This window comes from Callithrix jacchus, chromosome X (genome assembly GCF_049354715.1).
Source record: "Callithrix jacchus isolate 240 chromosome X, calJac240_pri, whole genome shotgun sequence".
NCBI lineage: Eukaryota > Metazoa > Chordata > Mammalia > Primates > Cebidae > Callithrix > Callithrix jacchus.
The window spans coordinates 10,270,278-10,290,294 of NC_133524.1; the positions used below are offsets into that span (position 1 = coordinate 10,270,278).

At 43.6% G+C, this 20,017-nt stretch overlaps 1 protein-coding gene across 2 annotated transcripts in view; it reads left to right on the forward strand.

Annotated features, from left to right (window-relative positions):
• WWC3 (WWC family member 3) overlaps window positions 1-20,017 on the forward strand; it is a 131,421-nt gene that overhangs the window by 50,542 nt on the left and 60,862 nt on the right. For both annotated transcript variants that reach the window (XM_035289509.3, XM_035289510.3), the window contains exons 3-5: window positions 2,510-2,713; window positions 13,964-14,040; window positions 14,869-14,948. In XM_035289509.3, the coding sequence (XP_035145400.1) occupies window positions 2,510-2,713; window positions 13,964-14,040; window positions 14,869-14,948 (361 nt within the window). The remainder of the gene's footprint in view (window positions 1-2,509; window positions 2,714-13,963; window positions 14,041-14,868; window positions 14,949-20,017) is intronic.

The following is a 20,017-nucleotide window of genomic DNA, read 5'->3' on the forward strand; positions in this document are numbered from 1 at the left end:
ACTGGGCAGTGGTGATTGGAGACAGGGGATACATACTGTTATGGCCCCACTGCCCTTCCAGGCAGGTCCAGGTGTTAGAAGGACTTCTAGGTGGCCCTGCTGCTTGCTGGACAGGGCAAGTGCCTGGCAGAAGAGAAGCTGAGAGGCCCCAGTGGCCCTCTGCCAGCCTGGCACTTCACGGCTGTATGTGTTTAGGTAAATGTGGCCCTTTGAGTTAGGCTTCCCAGCTGGTAGTCTTAAGGGGCAGCTCCTGACACGTGAGAGCTGCTCTCTTCACAGGGCCACCATGCTGTGGACCTGGGGACATGCCCATGGCTTCGTTAACAGGCTTTGTCCTTTCTGGGGCTAGGTGGTATGGATACCCCAGGCTCACTGAATCTCATCTCTGGTACAAGAGCAGGACTCTGATTTTGGATTTGTTTTGGTTTATAAATTTTCTCCTGTGAGCTTTTAAGCCCTGGAGGGGCTTTCTAGGAGGGGCCCTGGGATAGTGTGTAAAGGGGTAAGCAAAGGCTATTGATAGGAAAGCAGATAGGGTATTTCCAAAGGAGAACTTACCTGGAAAAATTCTAGCAAGCACACCTTCGTGTGTGTGTGTAAACAGACATAATGTAAAATTTACTGTTTTAACATTTTGAGGTAGAATTCACAGAACCTAAAAGGAGCCATTGTTAAAGCGAGCAGTTTGGTAGCACTTGGTGCATTTACAGTGTTGCGCAGCCATTACCTCTATCTTATTCCAGAACATTTTCCTCACCCCAAAGGGAAACCTCATCTCCATTAAGCAGTCATTCCCCATTCCCCTTCCCCCAGCCCCTAGTGACCCCTAGTGTGCTTTCTGTCTCTGTGAAATACCCAGAACAGGCGACTCCACAGACATGGAATCAGCTGCTATGTGGCCTTTTGTGCCTGGCGTCTTTCACTTAGCTGTTGTTGAGGTTTTCCCATGTCATAGCGAATATCAGAACTTTATTCCTTTTTATGGAATTGTGTTCCTTTGTATATGGTTGATACAAACCACTCTGTTTTACACACTGAGTGAAAGGCCCTGAGAATATAAAGGTGACCAAGGCTGTGTCCCTGCCATCTAGAGGCTGTAGTTTAGGTGGGAGACAGAAAAGATATAAAAACATTCATGTGCCCAGTGTGAGGGGGAAGAAGGGCAGCTTGCGTAAGCAGGGGAGAGACGCGTGTGCCTAGAGGATCAGAGAAGGCTTCAGAGAAGAGGTTCCTTTGCAGCATGTCTGGGAATACAGCAGGCCTTCCTGTGACAGAAGAGGACTGAGTCAGCATGGCAAAGGCACTGGGGAGCCAGCTAGGCATCTTTGGGGACTTTGTAGAAGTTCAGTCTGTGTAGAGGATGTTTTTGGGGAAAAGGATGGAAAGTAGAGATGAAGTGGATGAGCAAGTTTCGGGACTCCTAGATCAGGCTAAGGAGACTGGACTTTGTGCTTTCAAAGAGGTTTCTGCATGAAAGCATTGCAGCCCAGTTAGGAAGGTCACTTTGGAGAGTGCTCTGAGGATGGGTTTTGGTGGGATGAGACCAGAAGGCCCTGAGAGTCAGTCTGAAGTCAGGGCAGACAGAGACAAGGGCGTGTTGTCAGTCATTAACGTACCCAGGGGCAGGAACCTCCAGTTCTTCATAACCCACTGAATTTTTCGGGAGGAAGAGGAGTCGGAATCTTTGAGGATGAGTCCTAGGTTGCACTCCCAGGCTGTCCCCGTGGTTAGATCCAGATGATGCAGCTCCCCATGAGGGGAAGACAGGAGAAGCAGGCATGTGCTGTGTGGTGTTTGGTTTCATTTTGCTCTTGATGGGGAAAGGTGGTGTGGAGAATGAGGGCTGCTTTGGATGAATGGCTGGGAATGACTTTGGGTCCATCCCTGTCAAGATGCATCCAGAAGGCAGGCAGGAATGAAAGGTTGGAGCCGGTGAGAGGGGCTGGAGCTGGAGGTAGGCACAGGCCCTTGGAGAGCTGGACAGGGAGGAAGTAGGAGTAGACGTGAGGGAGGCTATGGTGGGAGGAGGCAAGGAAGTCAGTGAGAAATGGGAAGAGACTACATGGTCTGGTCTGAGAAATGAAAGGAGAAAGGGGCCAGCCAGGCCAGGGGTACAGTAGAGTTGTGATCGTCTCACGCAGAAGTAGTCAATGAGGAAAAGTTCATAAACAGCAATTAGTGTGCAGTTCTGAGCTCACGTGGGTTCATCTCCTCCCATACTTATTTAAAGTGAAATAATTATTTGTTGGTGAAAACGTCATCTCGTATTGTCTTCCCTCCTGCAATGGACTGTTTCATATCTGTTGAGTTTCCTTCTCAACTTCACTGTGGATCTATAAATAGAAAGTGTCCCACACTTTGGAAAGGTTGGTGATATAAACTCTTCCATAATATGCATCCTGGTAATTAATTAATTTTCACATTGATGAGCTGTATCACTGCATGACTGGTGGTCAACCTAAGGATTTTACTTTTAAGCCACTTATGTTTTTGCCTTTTTAAATTTCAGAGCTTACCCAGATTGAAGATCCAAGAGAACAGTGGAGGCGAGAGCAAGAGCGCATGTTGAAGGAATATTTAATTGTAGCCCAGGAGGCTCTCAATGCCAAGAAAGAAATCTACCAGATCAAGCAGCAGCGGTTCGAGCTGGCCCAGGAGGAGTACCAGCAGCTGCACAAAATGTGTGAGGATGACAGCCGCTCCTATGCCAGCTGTGAGTTGACTTGTCTCCTGTTAAAAGGCACTGTGACCTTAAAAGCCATCTCTCTGCTAGGTTACCTGGAAACACTGAACCTTCCTTGGGCAAGATAGCTTCATAAAGGTTCTAATCGCATACTGTTAGGTAATCAGTATTCAGCACTGAAATCAGATGGGCACCCAGTAGCCTACTCCTGTAGCAAGGATTTATCAAGAGCTTACTTTGTGCCCAGGCACTGGGTTATGGTTGGTGATGACTAAGGAAGGAAAGGTCTCTGCCCTTGAGCTCACATTCAGGTGGGGAAAGTAAAAAATAAACAAAATTTCAGGTAGCAATGTGTACCAGCCTCCTGTCTCATGCATGTCAGTTTTGAAGAGGGCTTCCCTCAGAGATCTCTGCAGTTAACACTGCTTGTCTGGGATGATCTCTTGGGAAATCCACACAGGTTTCATTCATCCTGGGTGACAAGACTCAGGAGACCTCAGCCATGTCAAGCCTCCTGTCTCTTTATAGAGTCCTCTCTTGGGCTTTAGGATTTATTAGGTAGTACATGGAAGGAGGAGGAACATGGTAGAACCCAGAGAATTGGGGGACTCTCCTTCTGCCCCTCAGGCAAGATGACCATGTACTGTGAGCTGTTCTCTAAAGTGATCTCTCTTTAGTTTTGGAGGCTGCCAGGGGAGGTGGGGGGCTTCCATTTCATGAGTACTCAGCAACTGCTCAGTGTTGAGGAAACCAGGTCCACTCTCAGAACCCAAAGCATCTTGCTGTCACACAGTCAGTCATCACATGAGCCAGTTCCTTCCCAGAAGAGCTGTCACCCTCAACAGCCTCCAACAGATGTACATGACTGTGACTGTCCTGGGCACTCGTGAGCTTGGAAAGAATGGGTGAAAGTTGGTACCACTGGGTTGAATTTTATAAAAACCTGTGTGTTTGAGACTTGGGGCCTTTCCTGTGCTATTAGTGCCATGTTGCCATGGCAGATGTTAAAGACATAGCCATAGTTTTATTCTGTGTTACAAGTCAGAATGGAGGTAAGGCCAAGAGGCCACATGTCTTGTGCTCTGTTTTATTGCAGTAACTGTTGAGGGAGCAGAAGCCTTAGAAGCTGTGGCCAGGGGTGGGGCATTCCCTCTGCAATAGGAATTGAAGATCTTTCTATTACCATGTATCCTGAGGGAAACCGGGAACTCAGGTTTAATGATGTGTTGCTTCCAAGCCATCTTATCTCCATCTCTGCAGATACTGGCACATACCTGGTTTTTTGTTTTTTGTTTTGTTTTTCTGTTTTTGGCTTTGTTTTGTTTTTAACTTTCCATCAGAATGTGATAGGTCAGCTCTGTGCAGAATTTTAGAGGCCGGTTTCTTATCTCCATGGTTATGTTTTCTTGAAATGTCTTTTTCTGATTTTGGTATGAGGGTAATACTGGCCTCATAGAGTGAATTGGGAAATGTTCCTTCCTCTTCTGTTTTCTGAAAGAGTTTGTGTAGGATTGATATTAGTGCTTTCTTAACTATTTCATAGAATCCACCAAAAGAGCCATCTGGACCTGGAGTCATTTGTGGAATGTTTTTAACTACAAATCCAATACTTTTAATAGAGAGATATCCAGATTTGTTATTTCTTTTTAAATCAGTTTTGGCATTTGTGTGTTTCAAAGAATTGTCTATTTCATCTAATCTAAAAGTCAGCTAACTTTTCTACAAAGGGTCAGGTAGTAAATATTTTAGACTTTGTGGACCATACAATCTCAGTGGCAACTATTCTACCCTGTGGTTATAGTGCAAAAGCACTCAGAGACAACATGCGATGTACCTGGCTATGTTCCGCTGGAAGTATCAAAACAGTAGCAACCTAGCGTTGGTCCACAGGGAGTTTGCTGCCCAGTGATCTAAGCTGTCAAGTCTGTGAAGTTGTTTGTACAATTCCCCTTTTAGCCTTTGAATGTCTGTAGGCTTTGAGGTGATGTCCTCTCTTTAATTGCTGATATTAATAATTTGTGTCTTCTTAATCAGTAGAGCCAAACTTTTATTGATTTTTATCTATCTTTACAATACACTGGCTTTTGCCCTGTTCTCCCATTTCTTGTCTGTTTCTGTCTTGCTGGTTTTTCTTCTTTATTATTTCTTTCCTTCTACTTGGTTGGGCTTTCATTTGTTCTTCCTTTTCTAGCTTCCTAAAATAGAAATTTAGATCACTGATTTTAGATCTTTCTTACTTCCTCATGTAGCCATTAAAGGTAAGGATTCGCCTCTAAGAACTACTTTAACTGCATCTCATGAATTTTGATATGCTCTATTTTCATTTTCATTCGGTTCAAAATAATTTCTCCTTTTTTTTGGTGGTTTTTGACCCATAGGTTGTTTAGAAGTAAGTTAGTAGGACTTTTTAAAGATATGTTGTTGTTCATTTCTAACTTAGTTCCATTGTGGTCAGAGACTATGTAACATTTCAGTCTTGAAACCTATTGAGATGACTTTTATGGTCCAAAATATTGGTATTTTTTTGTCTGTTTATTTTTTTTTGTTTGTTTTGAAATGGAGTCTTGCTCTGTTACTCCGGCTGGAGTGCAGTGGCACGATCTTGACTCACTGTCTCACTGCAACCTCTACCTCCTGGGTTCAAGCAGTTCTCCTGCCTAAACTTCCTGAGTAGCTGGGACTGCAGGTGTCTGCCACCATGCCCAGAAAATTTTTGTATTTTTAGTAGAGACGAGGTTTCACCGTTTTGGCCAGGCTGGTCTCCAACTCCTGACCTCAGGTGATCTGCCCACCTCAGCCTCCCAAAGTGCTGGGATTACAGGTGTAAGCCACTGTGCCCGGCTGGTGTTTTTGATGATCAGAACCCCATGGGCTTGGTGCCTTGATGTCACCCTAGCTGAAGTATTGGCTTATAACTGGTTCTGAGATCATATAGTTAGCAATTGTAAACATTTCAGAAAGCTGCTTGGTAGGAGTTAGGTTGTATGGTATAAAATTGCTGTTTTTATATCTAAAAAAGGACTGAATATTAGCCGTTCTTAAAATCCAACCTAATAGTGTGTTTCTTTCCAGCAGTCTTTGGGTACCTTATGTTTTACATGCTTGGGTTTGGTTAGATCTCCAAAGAGGCTCTAAAATCAGCCTCTTCCATTCTCATTTCAAAGAATGGAACGGAAGGAGTACAGATCAGAAAAAATTGGCAGGATGTTTCTTGCCAATGATTGAAAAGAAAAATTGAGGCTGGGTACAGTGGCTTATGCCTGTAATCCTAGCACTTTGGGAGGCCGAGGCAGGAGGATCACTTGAGCCCAGGAATTCCAGACCAGCCTGGGGAATCTAGCAGGACCCTGTCTCTATTAAAAAAGAAAGAAAGAAAAATTGAGTCTAGAGAAAGTGTGTATTATGTACTGGCTACTACCAGTGCAGCCAGGACCTCAGCCACAGTAAGTGTAGGGACTCTGGACTGGATGCCCTTAATGATGTAGGCATTTGAACATCCTGTCTGATTCCACATCCACTCTGAGGGGCAGTGAGGGGGAATCCCAGTGCAGTGCCAAGCTGTAGGTTAAGGCTATTCAGTACTTCAGCATCCTGTGGAACTGAGGACCCTACAGGATCCTATGGAATTCAGATTCCATGGGCTTTTCACTTCTTTGATGTTTGGGCAAATAGGGAATTCTACTCAACTCAATTACATTCCTTCTTGTGCCTTATGGGATTTTATTAATGCCCATTAAAAAGATATACTCAAGAGGCTCTTTTTGAAGTAGTATCTTTCTTCAGTAGAGGAAGCTGATGATTCTGTTATTGACTTGAGGTTCTAAGGTGCTCACTAGATTCCATCTCCTGACCTGCTGGAAGTCTCCATGTGGATACCATCTCTTCCTCCACTTGTGTAGGTTGCCTTTGAGGCCAAAAGTGGGCCTGCCTGTTTTCATGAAAGGGCTAGAGATTCCAGTGGGTCTTCCTGGGGCCTATCAGCTCATCAGGGAAAACACCAACTATTAATGGAATCTAGGAGTTGATCCAAGTTGTTTATCGACTTGCTGCTGTCCCTAGGGCTTCCACCAAGCTCTCTCAATCTGCCATTTATCCCAAACTACCAGTTACAAAGGGAAAACCCCACTAGAATGGACTCAGATGAATTATTTCTGGCCACAGAATAAAGTCCAATGCAGTGATCCTGTTGGCGTGACCATGATCTAACAGATGGCTTGTACACCCATGCCAGAGGGCCTGGGCCCATGTTAGGAGCTGCTGGTGTCAGCTTCCATAGCACATGTTGGCTCTGTAGCCACAAGGGTCTCACTGTCCAGATCTCTTTTAGTGCTAGTCATTTAACACAGGAGGTGTCTCCTTTTTCTGATACTGTGAACGGAATAACATCTGGACTTAATTCCTACTACTTCCTTCATGGGTAATGACTTGAAGTGAAAGGGACCGATATCCAATGGGCTGGTGTTTTCTATGCATTGTTGTAAGTGTTGCCTAAGCATTGCTTTGATCAGTGTTGTCATGTACGTGCTGTTTTCTTTATTGTTCACACGAGCAGCTGAATATCAGGGAGGCTAAATTATTTCTTCAAGATTACATAAACAGCAGATGGTAGAAGTTGGATTTGAGCCCAAATCTGTTTGTGTTGGTGGCCTTCAGTGCTCTGTATGGTTTCCTAGACATGGAAGAGGCCACCCAGAACAGCTGATGGTGTTTTTGGTTCCCCCATCCAACTTTGTGGTTATCTGAAAATAAAGACTAGTTATAAATTGACAAGTTTTCTGGCAATTTTGCAGCAATAAAAGGGGCAAGTGGAAGGCACAGCACTTTCTAGATCTTGACTTTTCTATGGCCCATGTAGGCTCACTAAACTGTTCATTTATTTTTCAACAGCTATTAGCACCTGCTGTTGGTATATACTAAATGCCGGGAACATGGTTTTTTTGTTTTTGTTTTTTTTGAAACATGGTCTCACTCTATCACCAGGCTGGAGTGCAGTGGCGTGATCTCTGCTCACTGCAACCTCTGCTTCTTGGGTTCAAGCGATTCTCCTGCCTCAGCCTCCCAAGTAGCTGGGACTACAGGTGTGCACCACCATGCCCAGCTAAGTTTTGTATTTTTAGTAGAGACAGGGTTTCATCATATTGGCCAGGATAGTCTCGATCTCTTGACTTTGTAATCTGCCCACCTCGGCCTCCCAAAGCCTGGGATTACAGGCATGAGCCACCACACCTGGCAGGAACATATTTTATCCCTAATGATTGCTTATTGGGAAAGATGAGGCAATAATGTGTGAACAGAGGAATTAACTAGAACAGCCATTTCTAATGTGGAAGCAGGATGTGGGAAGGGGAAGTGCATCTCACCTATACCCTTCATGCATTTCCCTCAAGCTGTGGAAATCATCAGAAGAAAACTTTGTTCGTTGGAGAGGAAAGATTTTGTGTCAATATTGAGCCATCTGGTATCTAAGAACATCCAGGTCTTGACCTTTTTTGTCCCTGCAAGCAAATTCAGATACTTGGCTGGGCACTTTGGATACATGTTTCCATGAGGGTAGGAACCCAACTCTGCTTGATTTCTATGAGCTTCTGAGCTAGCTGCCTGGTGGTGCCCAGGCCTCAGTTGTGCTTTCTAGAACACTGAGGTGACGCTGCTCAACGATGAACTCATTCTCTCTGAGACACACCTGCCACTTTTTCTACAGCTCCATTTTGTAGAGTTTTCTTCTACTTTCTGTATTGCAACGTGTTCTTCTATTTGCCTACTTTTTGCCACTGAATATGTTCAGTATCTCAGACACATTTTTTCCTGGAGTTATTCCTTTATTCTTTCTGAGAAACTCTAGCCCCCAGGCACATTCAGATGAAGCATATATGACCATTTGCAGGATCCTTTGGAAGAAATTCTTGCATGGAGTAGAATGATAGTCTAAACCTCAGGTCTGCAAACTGTGTCAGGCCTGTGAGCTGAATGCTGTCCACTTTGGGTGTTTGTAAATAAAGTTTTATTGGAACACAGCCATGTACATTTACTTACCTATTGTCTATAGCAGCTACAATGGCAGAATTAAGTATTTGAGACAGATTGTATGGCCCACAAAACCAAAAATATTTACCCTCTAGACCATTAGAGAAAAAGTTTGCCAATCCCTGGTCTATACCTATAGTTTTCAGCCCTGGCTACAAGCTAGAATCTTTAAAAACTTGCTGCTTGGACCTCACCCCAAGAGATTTTGATAGAATTGGCCTTGGGTGGGACCAGGCATTTTTTTTTTTTAGAGTTTCCCAGGTGATCCCTAGGGTTGAAATCCACTGGGCTAGATGGAGTGTGAATGGCCCTTTTAGCAGCAGGAATATGACTTTGTTTACTATCCTAGTTCCTAGGAGCTACTCAAAGTCTACATCGAAAGTCTTTCTGGGTGGCTGGGGAAGAGTCAGCCTTATCTCTGGTGAGAAAGTGCTGACCCACCCTGAATTCTTGGATTAGGTGGTGGTGAAGCTTGACCTTATCAGCCATCAGTCCTGCTGGCATTCTTTCTGAGGCGTCAAGCCTGTCTCACAATGACTGTCTTCCATTGGTGCTCTATGTTTTGGTTTGTTTTTTTTGAGACAGGGTCTCACTTTGTTGCCCAGGCTGGAGTGTGGTAGTGTGATCTCCACTCACTGCAGCTTCAACCTCCTGGGCTCAGGCGATTCTTCTACCTCAGCCTCTCTAGTAGCTGAAAGTCCAGACATGTGCCACCATACCTGGCTAATTTTTGTACTTTTTGTAGTGATGGGGTTTTGCCATGTTGCCCAGGCTGGTCTCAGACTTCTGGACTCAAGAGATCTGCCTGCCTCCACCTCCCAAAGTGTTGGGATTACAGATGTGAGCCACCGCACCCAGCCTCATTGGTGTTCTCACTGTTGAAGGATTTCTCATTTGCTGTCTTGGTTAGGAAAAGGGCTGTAGGCAATCCATTCCCATTCAACCGTTTGTTTTCCTTCACACAAGCATGTTGGAGCAGACAGGAGGAAAAGGGATCATGGAGCATTTTTCCCATGTATTAGTTGGCAAGCTTGATTTTGAAGGTTGCAGCAGAGCACATGTGTTTCCTGAGAAATAATCCCCTAATCTGTCCTGTCCTGGAGAAAGAATTCTTGGTTAGGATTTGGCGGTATCTTGGGTTACTGCTGTAAATCACCCCCAGGTGGCCTTACTTGATTGTATTTGGTCCTTTGCTTATATTGCCTTTAAGAAAAAAAAAAACCCCATCCTGCCCACTTTGATGGCCTTGCGAATTTCTCCATCTGCCTCTCTGGTAAATAGTACCTGGCAACCTGGAACCTAGCACAGCTTGTCAGCCTTTCACCCAGAGTCATTCTTGGCTCCCTTGAGCAACTCCTGACAATGCTGATCCCTGGAGGCCTACACCTGGTCCTAAGGAGCAACCTGGCCCAGAGGATGTCTTTGAAGAAGGATTGCTGGTCTTTTCAAGAATGTCTTCTCCCTGGGGTGACCTTAGGTTTCACATAGCTCAGAGGATTCCTGTATATAAGAGAGACAGAGACAGACAGACATGTGGACACATGCATTTCCCCTTTCAGTAATCTGTAAAACTGAAATCGAGAGTTAAGTACTGGGGTTTGCAGCATTTTGAGTGCTAAATACACAGGTCAAGTTCACCTACTGGGTGGTGGGCATCGTGGGGCTGGAGGACTGTGTCTTCTTCTGGGAAAGCTAGCCCAATTAAAGGATCTTTGGCATCTGACCCACAGGAGCCCAAATTCTAGACACAAAGCCTATTGTGAACGATGGCATAATCCATTACAGATCAAGTCACTACAAATGAGTCTTTTAATCTATAAAATGGGCAAGGAAACATAAGTATCATTTCACCTTCACAAAGATTTTATGAGAATAGATTAAATAAATGTGAAAGGTATCCTATAATAGCAAGGTATAATAATTTACATTGCTGTGGTCCAGCTAGGCTATAACCTTGTTATTATTATCATCTGAGGCAATGCTATATGCCTGAGCAGACTCCATATGCTATTTAATAGCTCTGTCCACTCAACTCTTCAAGAGAGAAGAAAGCTTCAGAGGTGAAACTCTGGTCTTTATCATAAACTTCGAGATTGGAGACATGTTTTAATAGAGGAAGATATTTTATTTTATAAATGTTGTGGAAGGCCAAGTGCGGTGGCTCATGCCTGTAATCCCAACACGTTGGGAGGCCAAGGTGGTTGGATAACTTGAAGTCTGGAGTTCGATACCAGCCTGGCCAACATGATGAAACCCCATCTCTACAAAAAATCCAAAAAATTAGCTGGGTGGTGGCAGCAGCTATTCGGGAGGCTGAGGCAGGAGAATTGTTTGAACCCAGGAGGTGGAGGTTGCAGGGAGCTGAGATCATGCCAATGTGCTCTGGCCTGTCTCCAAAAGAAAAAAAAAATTGTATAGTGCATGCTATTATAGGGTCTGGAGTCCTGAGCTGTTCTTAGACTCTCTAAATGGTTCTCGTAGACTTGTGCAATCTGAGGAACTGAGAATTTTATTTATAAATTGAATTCTATTATTAAAAGTTACGCCAGCATTCACAACCATGCTTAGCATTTGAAGGTAAAATGTATTCACCATGTTAAGTACTTGAGTAGACTTTTTCCTTATCCCACTCCTGGAATTTAATAATGTTATAGAGATCATAGCAGAAGTAAACATGAATGAGATCCATATAATTAAAAGGTATTCTGTCATTTATGATGGTTTCAGCTGCAAGAAACAAGACTAACTCTCACGGGCCTGGACAATAAGGAAATTCATTGTCACATAGTGGAGTCCTCTGGAGGTAGGGTGGGATTCCCCATAGGTGGATTCAGTGGCTCAGTGGTGTTATTGGCTTGTCAGTTTCCCCCTCTAGGAGTGGGTACAGGCTGGACTGAGTCTCTTGGGGAGAGGTGGGTACCCAACACCTCCAGGGTTCTGGTACTTAGGAAGGAGAAATGGGGGAAGGTTGCTGTTTAGATGTCCGACAGTATCCAAGACACCTCTCCTGTGTATTTCAAGTCTCTTTGCTAATTTTCCATATGAACCTGCACAGACAGAAGAAGTTTGATACTGATGTGAGTTTTTTTTTTTTTTTTTTTTTGAGTGCAGTGGCGTGATCTTGACTCACTGCAGCCTCTGCCTCCTGGGTTCAAGCTAGTCTCCTGCCTCAGCCTCCCGAGTAGCTGGGATTACAGGCCCCCACCACCATGCCCAGCTAATTTTTGTATTTTTAGTAGAGACGGGGTTTCGCCACATTGGGCAGGATGGTCTCCATCTCTTGACCTCGTGATCTGCCTGTCTCAGCCTCCCAAAGTGCTGAGCCACTGCGCCCAGCTGGTACTGATGTTTAACATTGCAGTGAACTTTGTTGATCTTTGGTGGTAGGGTTACTTTCTACCCTTAATGGGAAAGATCCCAGGTGATAACTCTTGGCGTTGTGTTCCTCCCACTGCAAGTTGACAAGTTGACACATGTGTTGTAGTGTTGTAAGCCAGGATTCAGCAAGCCCTAACCTCATAGCTTCATTTAGGTATTATCTCTATCCCAAATGAAAGGCCTTTTAGCTCAGATCTGGGAAACTGGAGTTTAATGTGGAGATTTTTCTATACATTTATTTCTGTCTTTTGAGGGCATTGTTGAAGATGTTACTTTCATTACTTATCTTAAATGAAACCAAAGAGTCAGGCAAGATGAAAGATGTAGGATTTGGAAATAGGCAGTCTTGTCTAAGAAATAATTGTTTGTAAAATGTTTTACTCCATGTCTTTGAGAGATCATGAGTCTAAGTATAAGAAAATCGGAGATCAAGTTGACCAGCATTTAGATCCTCCAGTTGTTTATTTCCAGTAGATTCAGTTGTTTGAAATTCCGACTGAATGGGACTTAGGGATTTTCCATGGAACTGTTATTAAGATAGAAGATCCTACTGCTCAAATGAACTTTGGATGTGGTTCTAATTAAGGTTTGAAGTAATTGTGCTGTTGAAGCTACTTGGTGTTGAGCCATGCTTTGCAGTATATAGTCTGCAAATGATTTTGAATTGTTTTCTTGTTGTTGGCATGTAAGTTATTTGAGTGACAGCCAGCCTTTGGTTCTCATATCAAAGGAGTTAAAGAAAGGACTCTGTCCCTGCAGATGTGTCTTCTGATCAGGTGATGTTAATGTTAACTGGGAGGCAGATGGCACCAGAGTGAGGTGGTTCACAGATGAGGACAGATCGTCATTCCACCAGCTAAGCAAAAGAAGGGAGGCCAGCAGTAGTGATACAGAGCCCACGGCTTCAGAAACCTAAAGAGAGGAGGCAGAAGCATCAGGAAAAAGCACCGCAGGGCGGTGGATGAGGTGTTAGAAATTAGGAATAGCCACTCACTGCTCCAGCTGCCTAACCCTGGAGAAAGCTTGCATCTCTCTTTGCGCAGAAATTTGCTGACTGTGCCTAGCATGTAAACAGCTCTGTGGCTCTTATTCATCCCTAGGTATTGGTTACTCATGATAACGATGCCGTGTCTGTAAAAAGACTTTAAATCATGTACATGGCATTGTTTAGGAAAGCACTGGGCTATGTGATGTCTTTTAGCTAAACATTCATCAAAGCAAGTTATTAGAGTAAAAGCGTGAGTGCCTTACTTTGGTTTCTGTGGGACAAACAACTTGGGGACCCATCTTTTTCTCAAGCCAGATGCTGACGTATTACCAGAAATCTGTCTTTTTTATTTTAAAAATTTCTAATGTTTTTTCCTTTCTTGCATGAAAAATTGTTCATCTGGAGACTATAGGTGTGACGAAAACAAAAATAAAATAATCTTTAATGCAGCCACTGAGAATCACTGCAGTTAACTTTTTGGTTCTATCTTTCTAGTGATTTCTGTGTATGTGTTTTAAAAGAAAGTAAAAATAGGTTCATACTGCATGTACTATTCACATATTAAGTATAGTTTCCTACCTCATAATCATACCTCTTTCCCTCTCCTCCCATGTCTATATGGCATTTAACTCTAGTAGTTTTATGGTAGAACTGGAGACTTTTGACTGACCTACAGCCATATATTTTACTATATGATATCCTATAGGAAGTCTTGATGCAAATGTCAAACATCAGGAAGATTTGAGGGTGTTAAATGTCAATTCTTTAGGAGCCAGTGCCCACTCGTAAAACTGAGATTTAGAATTATTTAATGCCATGAATCAGAAGTTGCTTATGTGTATGTATTTTGAAGGACCCATTATAAAATAAAATATTTTCTTTCTATTTAGCATTCTCTGGATATTCAACAAATACAAAGTATGACCCACACCAAATTAAAGCAGAAATAGCAAGTCGTCGGGATAGGGTGAGTAAAACTCATGTTTTTACAACCAGGTGGATGGAAGCCTGAGCCCTCACAGCCTAGGCCGCTGCTGGTGTCCTCTGGTTGACTCCTCCCGGAGGGATTGCTCCTGTAGCAGTGTTAGACTGGACAGGTTCTGACACTCCTTCCTTAGTGACACCTGAATTACTATGTTTTATCTCTTCAGACCCTTGTCTTGGTTGTCTGGGAAGGGGAACAGTTTTGTTGCATTTGGGACAAAGCACAAGAAACATCTTGGCAATGAAGTCTGCTCCTCTCTTGATGTGTCATTCCCTGAATCAGGGTGTTATCTTTTAGTGCAGTGGTTCTCAAATTTTAGCACAGCTAAGAAAAATACCTGGTAGCTTGTTCCAAGTACGAGCTTCCAGGCCTAGCCCCTGAGTTTGACGTGGGCCTGGAGCAGGTCCAAGGATCTGTTTCAAGAAGCACTCCAGGAACCATTGAGTTTCGGGTAGTCACAGAGCACGCTTCTAGACAGTTTCATGTATGGGGTCTGAGAGGAGGAGGTAGAAGGAAAGATGAAGAATGTCTTAGCAAAGCTGCCAATTTTAATGTGTAAACCTTGAAAATGCAAATCGTTGCTGGTTCCCCACTTGCGTAAGAGCCTGTCAGTCATCTGGGATTTTTGTATCTAAGCACAGCAGCTCTTCTAGAAAGGCTGCTTATGCATGTGAATGGAAGTTCATGGTAAGACTAGATGATCCCCTGAACTGCAAGTTGAGTAGAAACTCAGATGGCAGTGCTAATAACAACTGTAGAAATCATTCTTCACAGCTGGTTTTTGGAAAAAAAAATATGATTTGTCTTTAGCTTTCCAGATTAAAACGAGAGCTGACCCAGATGAAGCAGGAACTGCAGTACAAAGAAAAGGGGGTGGAGACCCTGCAAGAGTGAGTTGTCTGGACACTTGTCCCAAAGCTTCATGACCTTCATTTTCATGCCTTTATTTCTGCTCATTATTTTCCAATGCTAATTTTAGAATCTCTCTTTTCCTTGGAGATACTTCATTGCTTTCAGTGGAAATACTTGGGAAACAAGACCTTTATTTTTATGTTTATGCATGTTGCCTCTAGCTGTGTAAGACACTCATGGCTAATTACATTTAAATTTGACTTTTCCTTGGTTTTAGTATTTTAAACTTTTTCTTCTAAAATTGACATTTAAAGTAAAAGAAAATTAAAAGTTTAGTTTCCCAGTCCTGGTAGCCGCATCAGAAGTACTCAGTAGTGACATGTGGCTGCTGCAGATTTTCTCCACCTTTTAGCACTAGTGGCATTTGGGGTCGGATTGTTCTTGTCTTGGGGGGAGTATCCTATGCACTGTAGAATGTTGTCTTGGCCAGGCGTGTTAGTTCACGCCTGTAATGCCAACACTTTGGGAAGCTGAGGCAGGTGGATCACCTGAGGTCAGGAGTTTGAGACCAGCGTGGCCAACATGGTGAAACCTCATATCTACTAAAAATACAAAAAATAGCTGGGTGTGGTGGTGGGCACCTGTAATCCCAGCTACTGAGGAGGCTAAGGCAGGGAGAATCACTTAAACCCAGGAGGCGGAGATTGCAGTCAGCTGAGATCATGCCATTGCACTCCAGCCTGGGTGACAGAGCAAGGTGACAGTACTCCAGCCTGGGTGACATACTGTTCAAGGTGGCTTGAACAGCAGATATTTGTTTCTTACAGTTCTGGAGGCTGAAGGTCCAATATTTGGTTCCTGATGAGGGCCTGATTCCTGATTTGCAGATGACCATCTTGTCGCAGTATCCTCTCCTGACTAAGAGAGCAACATCTTTGGTCTCTCTTCCTTTTCCTAATCCCATCATGGGGTCCCACCCTGTGACCTCATCTAACCCTAATTGCCTCCCAAAGGCCCCACCTTCAAATGCCATCATATTAGAAGGTAAGGCTGCCACCTAAGAATTTGGAGGACACACAAACACGCAGTCCATAATAGCAGTCATTGTGCTCAGTTGTGCAGAGGACAGCACTAGCACCTGGTACATGGCCAGCCCGAAACAATTAGCTTGACTCCGTGTGGTGACTGTTACTGATGCAGGTGGGCAGCATGTCGCCCTTTTTTATCCTGTGTGCAGATGAATTCAGTGACACACGTGACTGCAGCACCACTCTTTATGGGGACATAATAAAGGAATGTGAGGGACAGATGTAATTATCTCGGCCTCATATGAAAGGTAGTCAAATCCTGTTGTTTAACATGAGGTTGAGATAGACTTTCTCAATCATGCAGGATTGGGTGAGTTCAGGATTCTTTGTGTGTCTACTTTTTTATTAAGGTCACATGGGCACCGGGGAGAGAAAAGAAAAGTGAGCTGGGTCCTGCCTTGAGGGGCTTGACTTCCTTTGGTCCTGACCCCAAGGGCTGTTCAGATGATTTCTTCAGAAACACTGCCATGCCAAAGGCTCCCCCACAAGATGGCTTTTGATGAACCTATTAACATATTTAGTGTGATGTGAATTCTTTTAACCTAATTGCCTGCTTTTTGCTTTCTCTATCATTACCCAGCTATCTGTGTGTGCAGTTGGATCTATAGTCAGAGCTTCCTTTTATTAGCCCTAGTTAGTACAGCTGCTGCTTCTTGAGGTTTTTTTTTTTTTTTTTTTGAGGCAGAGTCTTGCTCTTGTCGCCCAGGCTAGAGCGCAGTGGTGCAATCTTGACTTGCTGCAACCTCTGCCTCCTGGATCCCAGCGATTCTCGTGCCTTAGTTTCCGCAGTAGCTGGGATTACAGGCGCCTGCCACCATGCCTGGCTAATTTTTGTATTTTTAATAGAGATGATGTTTCACCATGTTGGCTAGGCTGGTCTTGAACTCCTGACCTCAGGTGATCCACCCACCTTGGCCTCCCAAAGTGCTGGGATTACAGGTGTGAGCCACTATGCCTGGCCCAATATTTAGTTTTAATGTTAGGCATTGTGCATGCCAGAGTTTGCAGTTAATGTCATTTTCACTTGCAGCTCTGAGGAAGGTGACTGGGGTTCAGGAAGAGTCTGAGTTTGCTCAGGATCCCTGAGCATCATCAGGGAGCCACACCTGGCACTTCCCTCATGGCTGTGGTTTCTGTAGTGGGTTACTGGGCTCAGCACCTGTTGCTTTGCCTGGGCTCCATCATTCTGGTGAACCCCATTTCCTTATTTGAAGACAAAGGCCAAATAGCAGTGTCAGCTGAAGATGGACTGATCTAGAAAATAAAATGTGCTGCTGAGTGAGAAAACCCCTTCTCTTAGCATGGCTAGAATGTAAATTTATCTCTTGTAGTTGCTGTGGTTTCAAGAAGAGGAAAAGGCAGCCTCTGTTTCCCTAGGGGCATTAATCAGAGAAGCAGGAGCCAGAATAGCGAGAATTTTAACTTTACACCTGCAGCCAAAACGGAGCGCAAGTTGTGCTCCTGGAAGAGAGGCGGGCCAGTGCTGTTTGGATTTTCTTTCTGCTGCTTTCATTATCAAGATCCGCTTGGGAACAGCAATTGTAAACTTGCCCCTTGCCAAGGGGAGGCTCCTCCTGCCTGCCAGAGCTCATGAGAATACCCACCCTCCCCCTGGAGGCCAAGGAGTGGCCTGGGGAAGGCTCTGGACCTGGCCTTGGTCCTGAGGGGCCCACCCCACAGCATGCCTGGCCAGGGGGCAAGTTGGCTTTTGGGATGGAGCTGCTGAGAGCCGTTGTTTCCTGGGCACGATGCCTCGGCTCTGTCTGAGGCTTCATTGTCACTGTGCACGTTTACTTTATTCTGGGACAGACACAGCCTCACAGGAAGAAAAAACACAGGCACCCGTGCCACTCTTAAAATATTTTTGTAAGTGGAAGATAATCTGGTAGCCTTTCTCTGAGTTCCACAGCTTATCAGACGAAAACAGCCTCATGATTTTTCTGGTATTGAACATTGGGCTTTTATGTTTGGACCAAATCATGCAAATGTATATTTTTTTATTGAGAAATTTTAGGTCTTTTCAAGCATTGAAAATGTGATTACCCCATCTCTACTGGGAAATCCTGACTATAAGTACAGATAGCACGTGAGCTGTTGTACATAAACATGAAGCGTCTCTGATTTTATCACCAATATTGCTTTAAGGCAGTGGCCCGAGATTTTCCTCCAGAAAATTTCCTGCTGTTCTTGCTTCCCAGAATATCCAGTGTATTCGTTTCCAGAGCACCTCACCAGGAGTTTGGCTGCTTATAACATTTTAAACTTGCCTTGTTTATCTTGGTGAATTTCCTGGCTAGCAAGGAAATTCATCATTACACTTGGGTCCAAGTAAGGAAAAAAGAACCTTTTATATTTTTCTTTAAATCTATATACATTGTTGTAGAGAGGAATTGGCCACAGATATGTTCACTGGGTTAATGATACAATATGTACACAGTGTATGTGTGTGTTATATCTGTATCTGTGTGAAGGGTATACATGTAAGCTTTTAATGATGGAAAATTTCAAACATAAAAGTAGAGAGAATAGTATACTGAAACCCTCCTGTACCCCTCACCCCATTTTATCTGCACAGTGGCCAGTCTTGGTTCGGTGGTGACCCCACCCCATTTGCTAAGCTCTCACTGCCTTATTGAAGCAAATCCCAGAATCCCATTTAATCCATAAATATGTCTCCTAAAGTTATGGACTCCTTTTGAAAATACCTATAATCCCTCTATCCCACTTAACAGGCATCTTGTGTCCAGTGAGCTCTCCCATTTCTTCAGGTGTTTGGGTACAGTTTGGGCCACAGAGTGCCTTTGGTTGATGTGTCTCTTAAGTCTTTTCATCTCTACTCACCCTCCTTTTTTCCCCCTGATAGCTTATTTGTTGGAGAAAGTAATTAGGTTGTCCCTGTAGAATTTCCCTGATGTTGGGTTTTGCTGCTGAAATTCACATGATACCATTGAACATGTTTCTCTGTTCCTTGTTATTGATGCAAATGGGCTTAATAGTTTGAGAGGCTTGATCTGATTCAAGTTCGATTTCTTTTCTTTTTTGAGTAAGAATGTTTTTTAGGTGATGCTGTTACTTCCATCAGGAGGCACCCACTTTCTGGTTGTTTCCTTTTGTGTTGTGAAGATTATCAGTAGGTTCTGGCCTTGTTGGCCCAATGCTTTCATTTATTTTAATAACATTTCTCATCAGCTTTTTACCTAAGTTATGCATGTGTATCTTTCAGGATAAGTTCCTGAAAGCTGGCTTGGTAGGTTAAAGGGTGAATGTGTTTGTTGTATTATGGGTTGAATATTTCTTATCTGAAATGCTTAGGATCAGAAGTGTTTTGGATTTCAGTTTTTTGTTTTTGTTTTTGTTTTTGGAATATTTGCATATATTTACTGGTGCAATATCCCTGATCCAAAAATCCGAAACCTGAAATGCTTCAGTGGTCATTCATTTTCTTTGAGTGTCATTTCAATACTTAAAAAGTTTCAGATTTTGAAGCATGTTGGATTTCAGACTTGCAGATTAGGGATACTCAGCTGGTATTGGATATGGCCAGATTCCTCTGCTGAGGGGTTACCCCGTTTTGCCTTCCTACCACTAACATATGAGTGTTCTTGTTTCCTGTGGCTTTGCCAACAGGATGTGTTGATAAGCATTTGCATTTTTGCCAGTCTCATACGTGAGAGATAGTATCTCAGTGTAGTTTCAATTTACATTTCTCTTGAGGCCTTTATAAAAGTCTTCAGAAAATAGGAGCACCATTTATAATGAGTAATTAAAGTTTTCAGAAAAATTGAGCTTTTCCAGTGAGAGATCTCCTGGACTCTTGCCCTAAAGTTTCTGAAACTTTTTGGAAAAATTATCTTACTGTAAACTTACTACTAGTGTCCAGAGGCAAAGGGAAGACTCAGGACCAGGATGCGTGCAATGCTTCCCAGCTGGGTGACGTGTGTGAACGGGTCAAGTGTATCAACCGATGTAGGCAAATTTCCCTCTCCAGCTCCTGCCTGGAACTCTAGAGCTCTAGAACG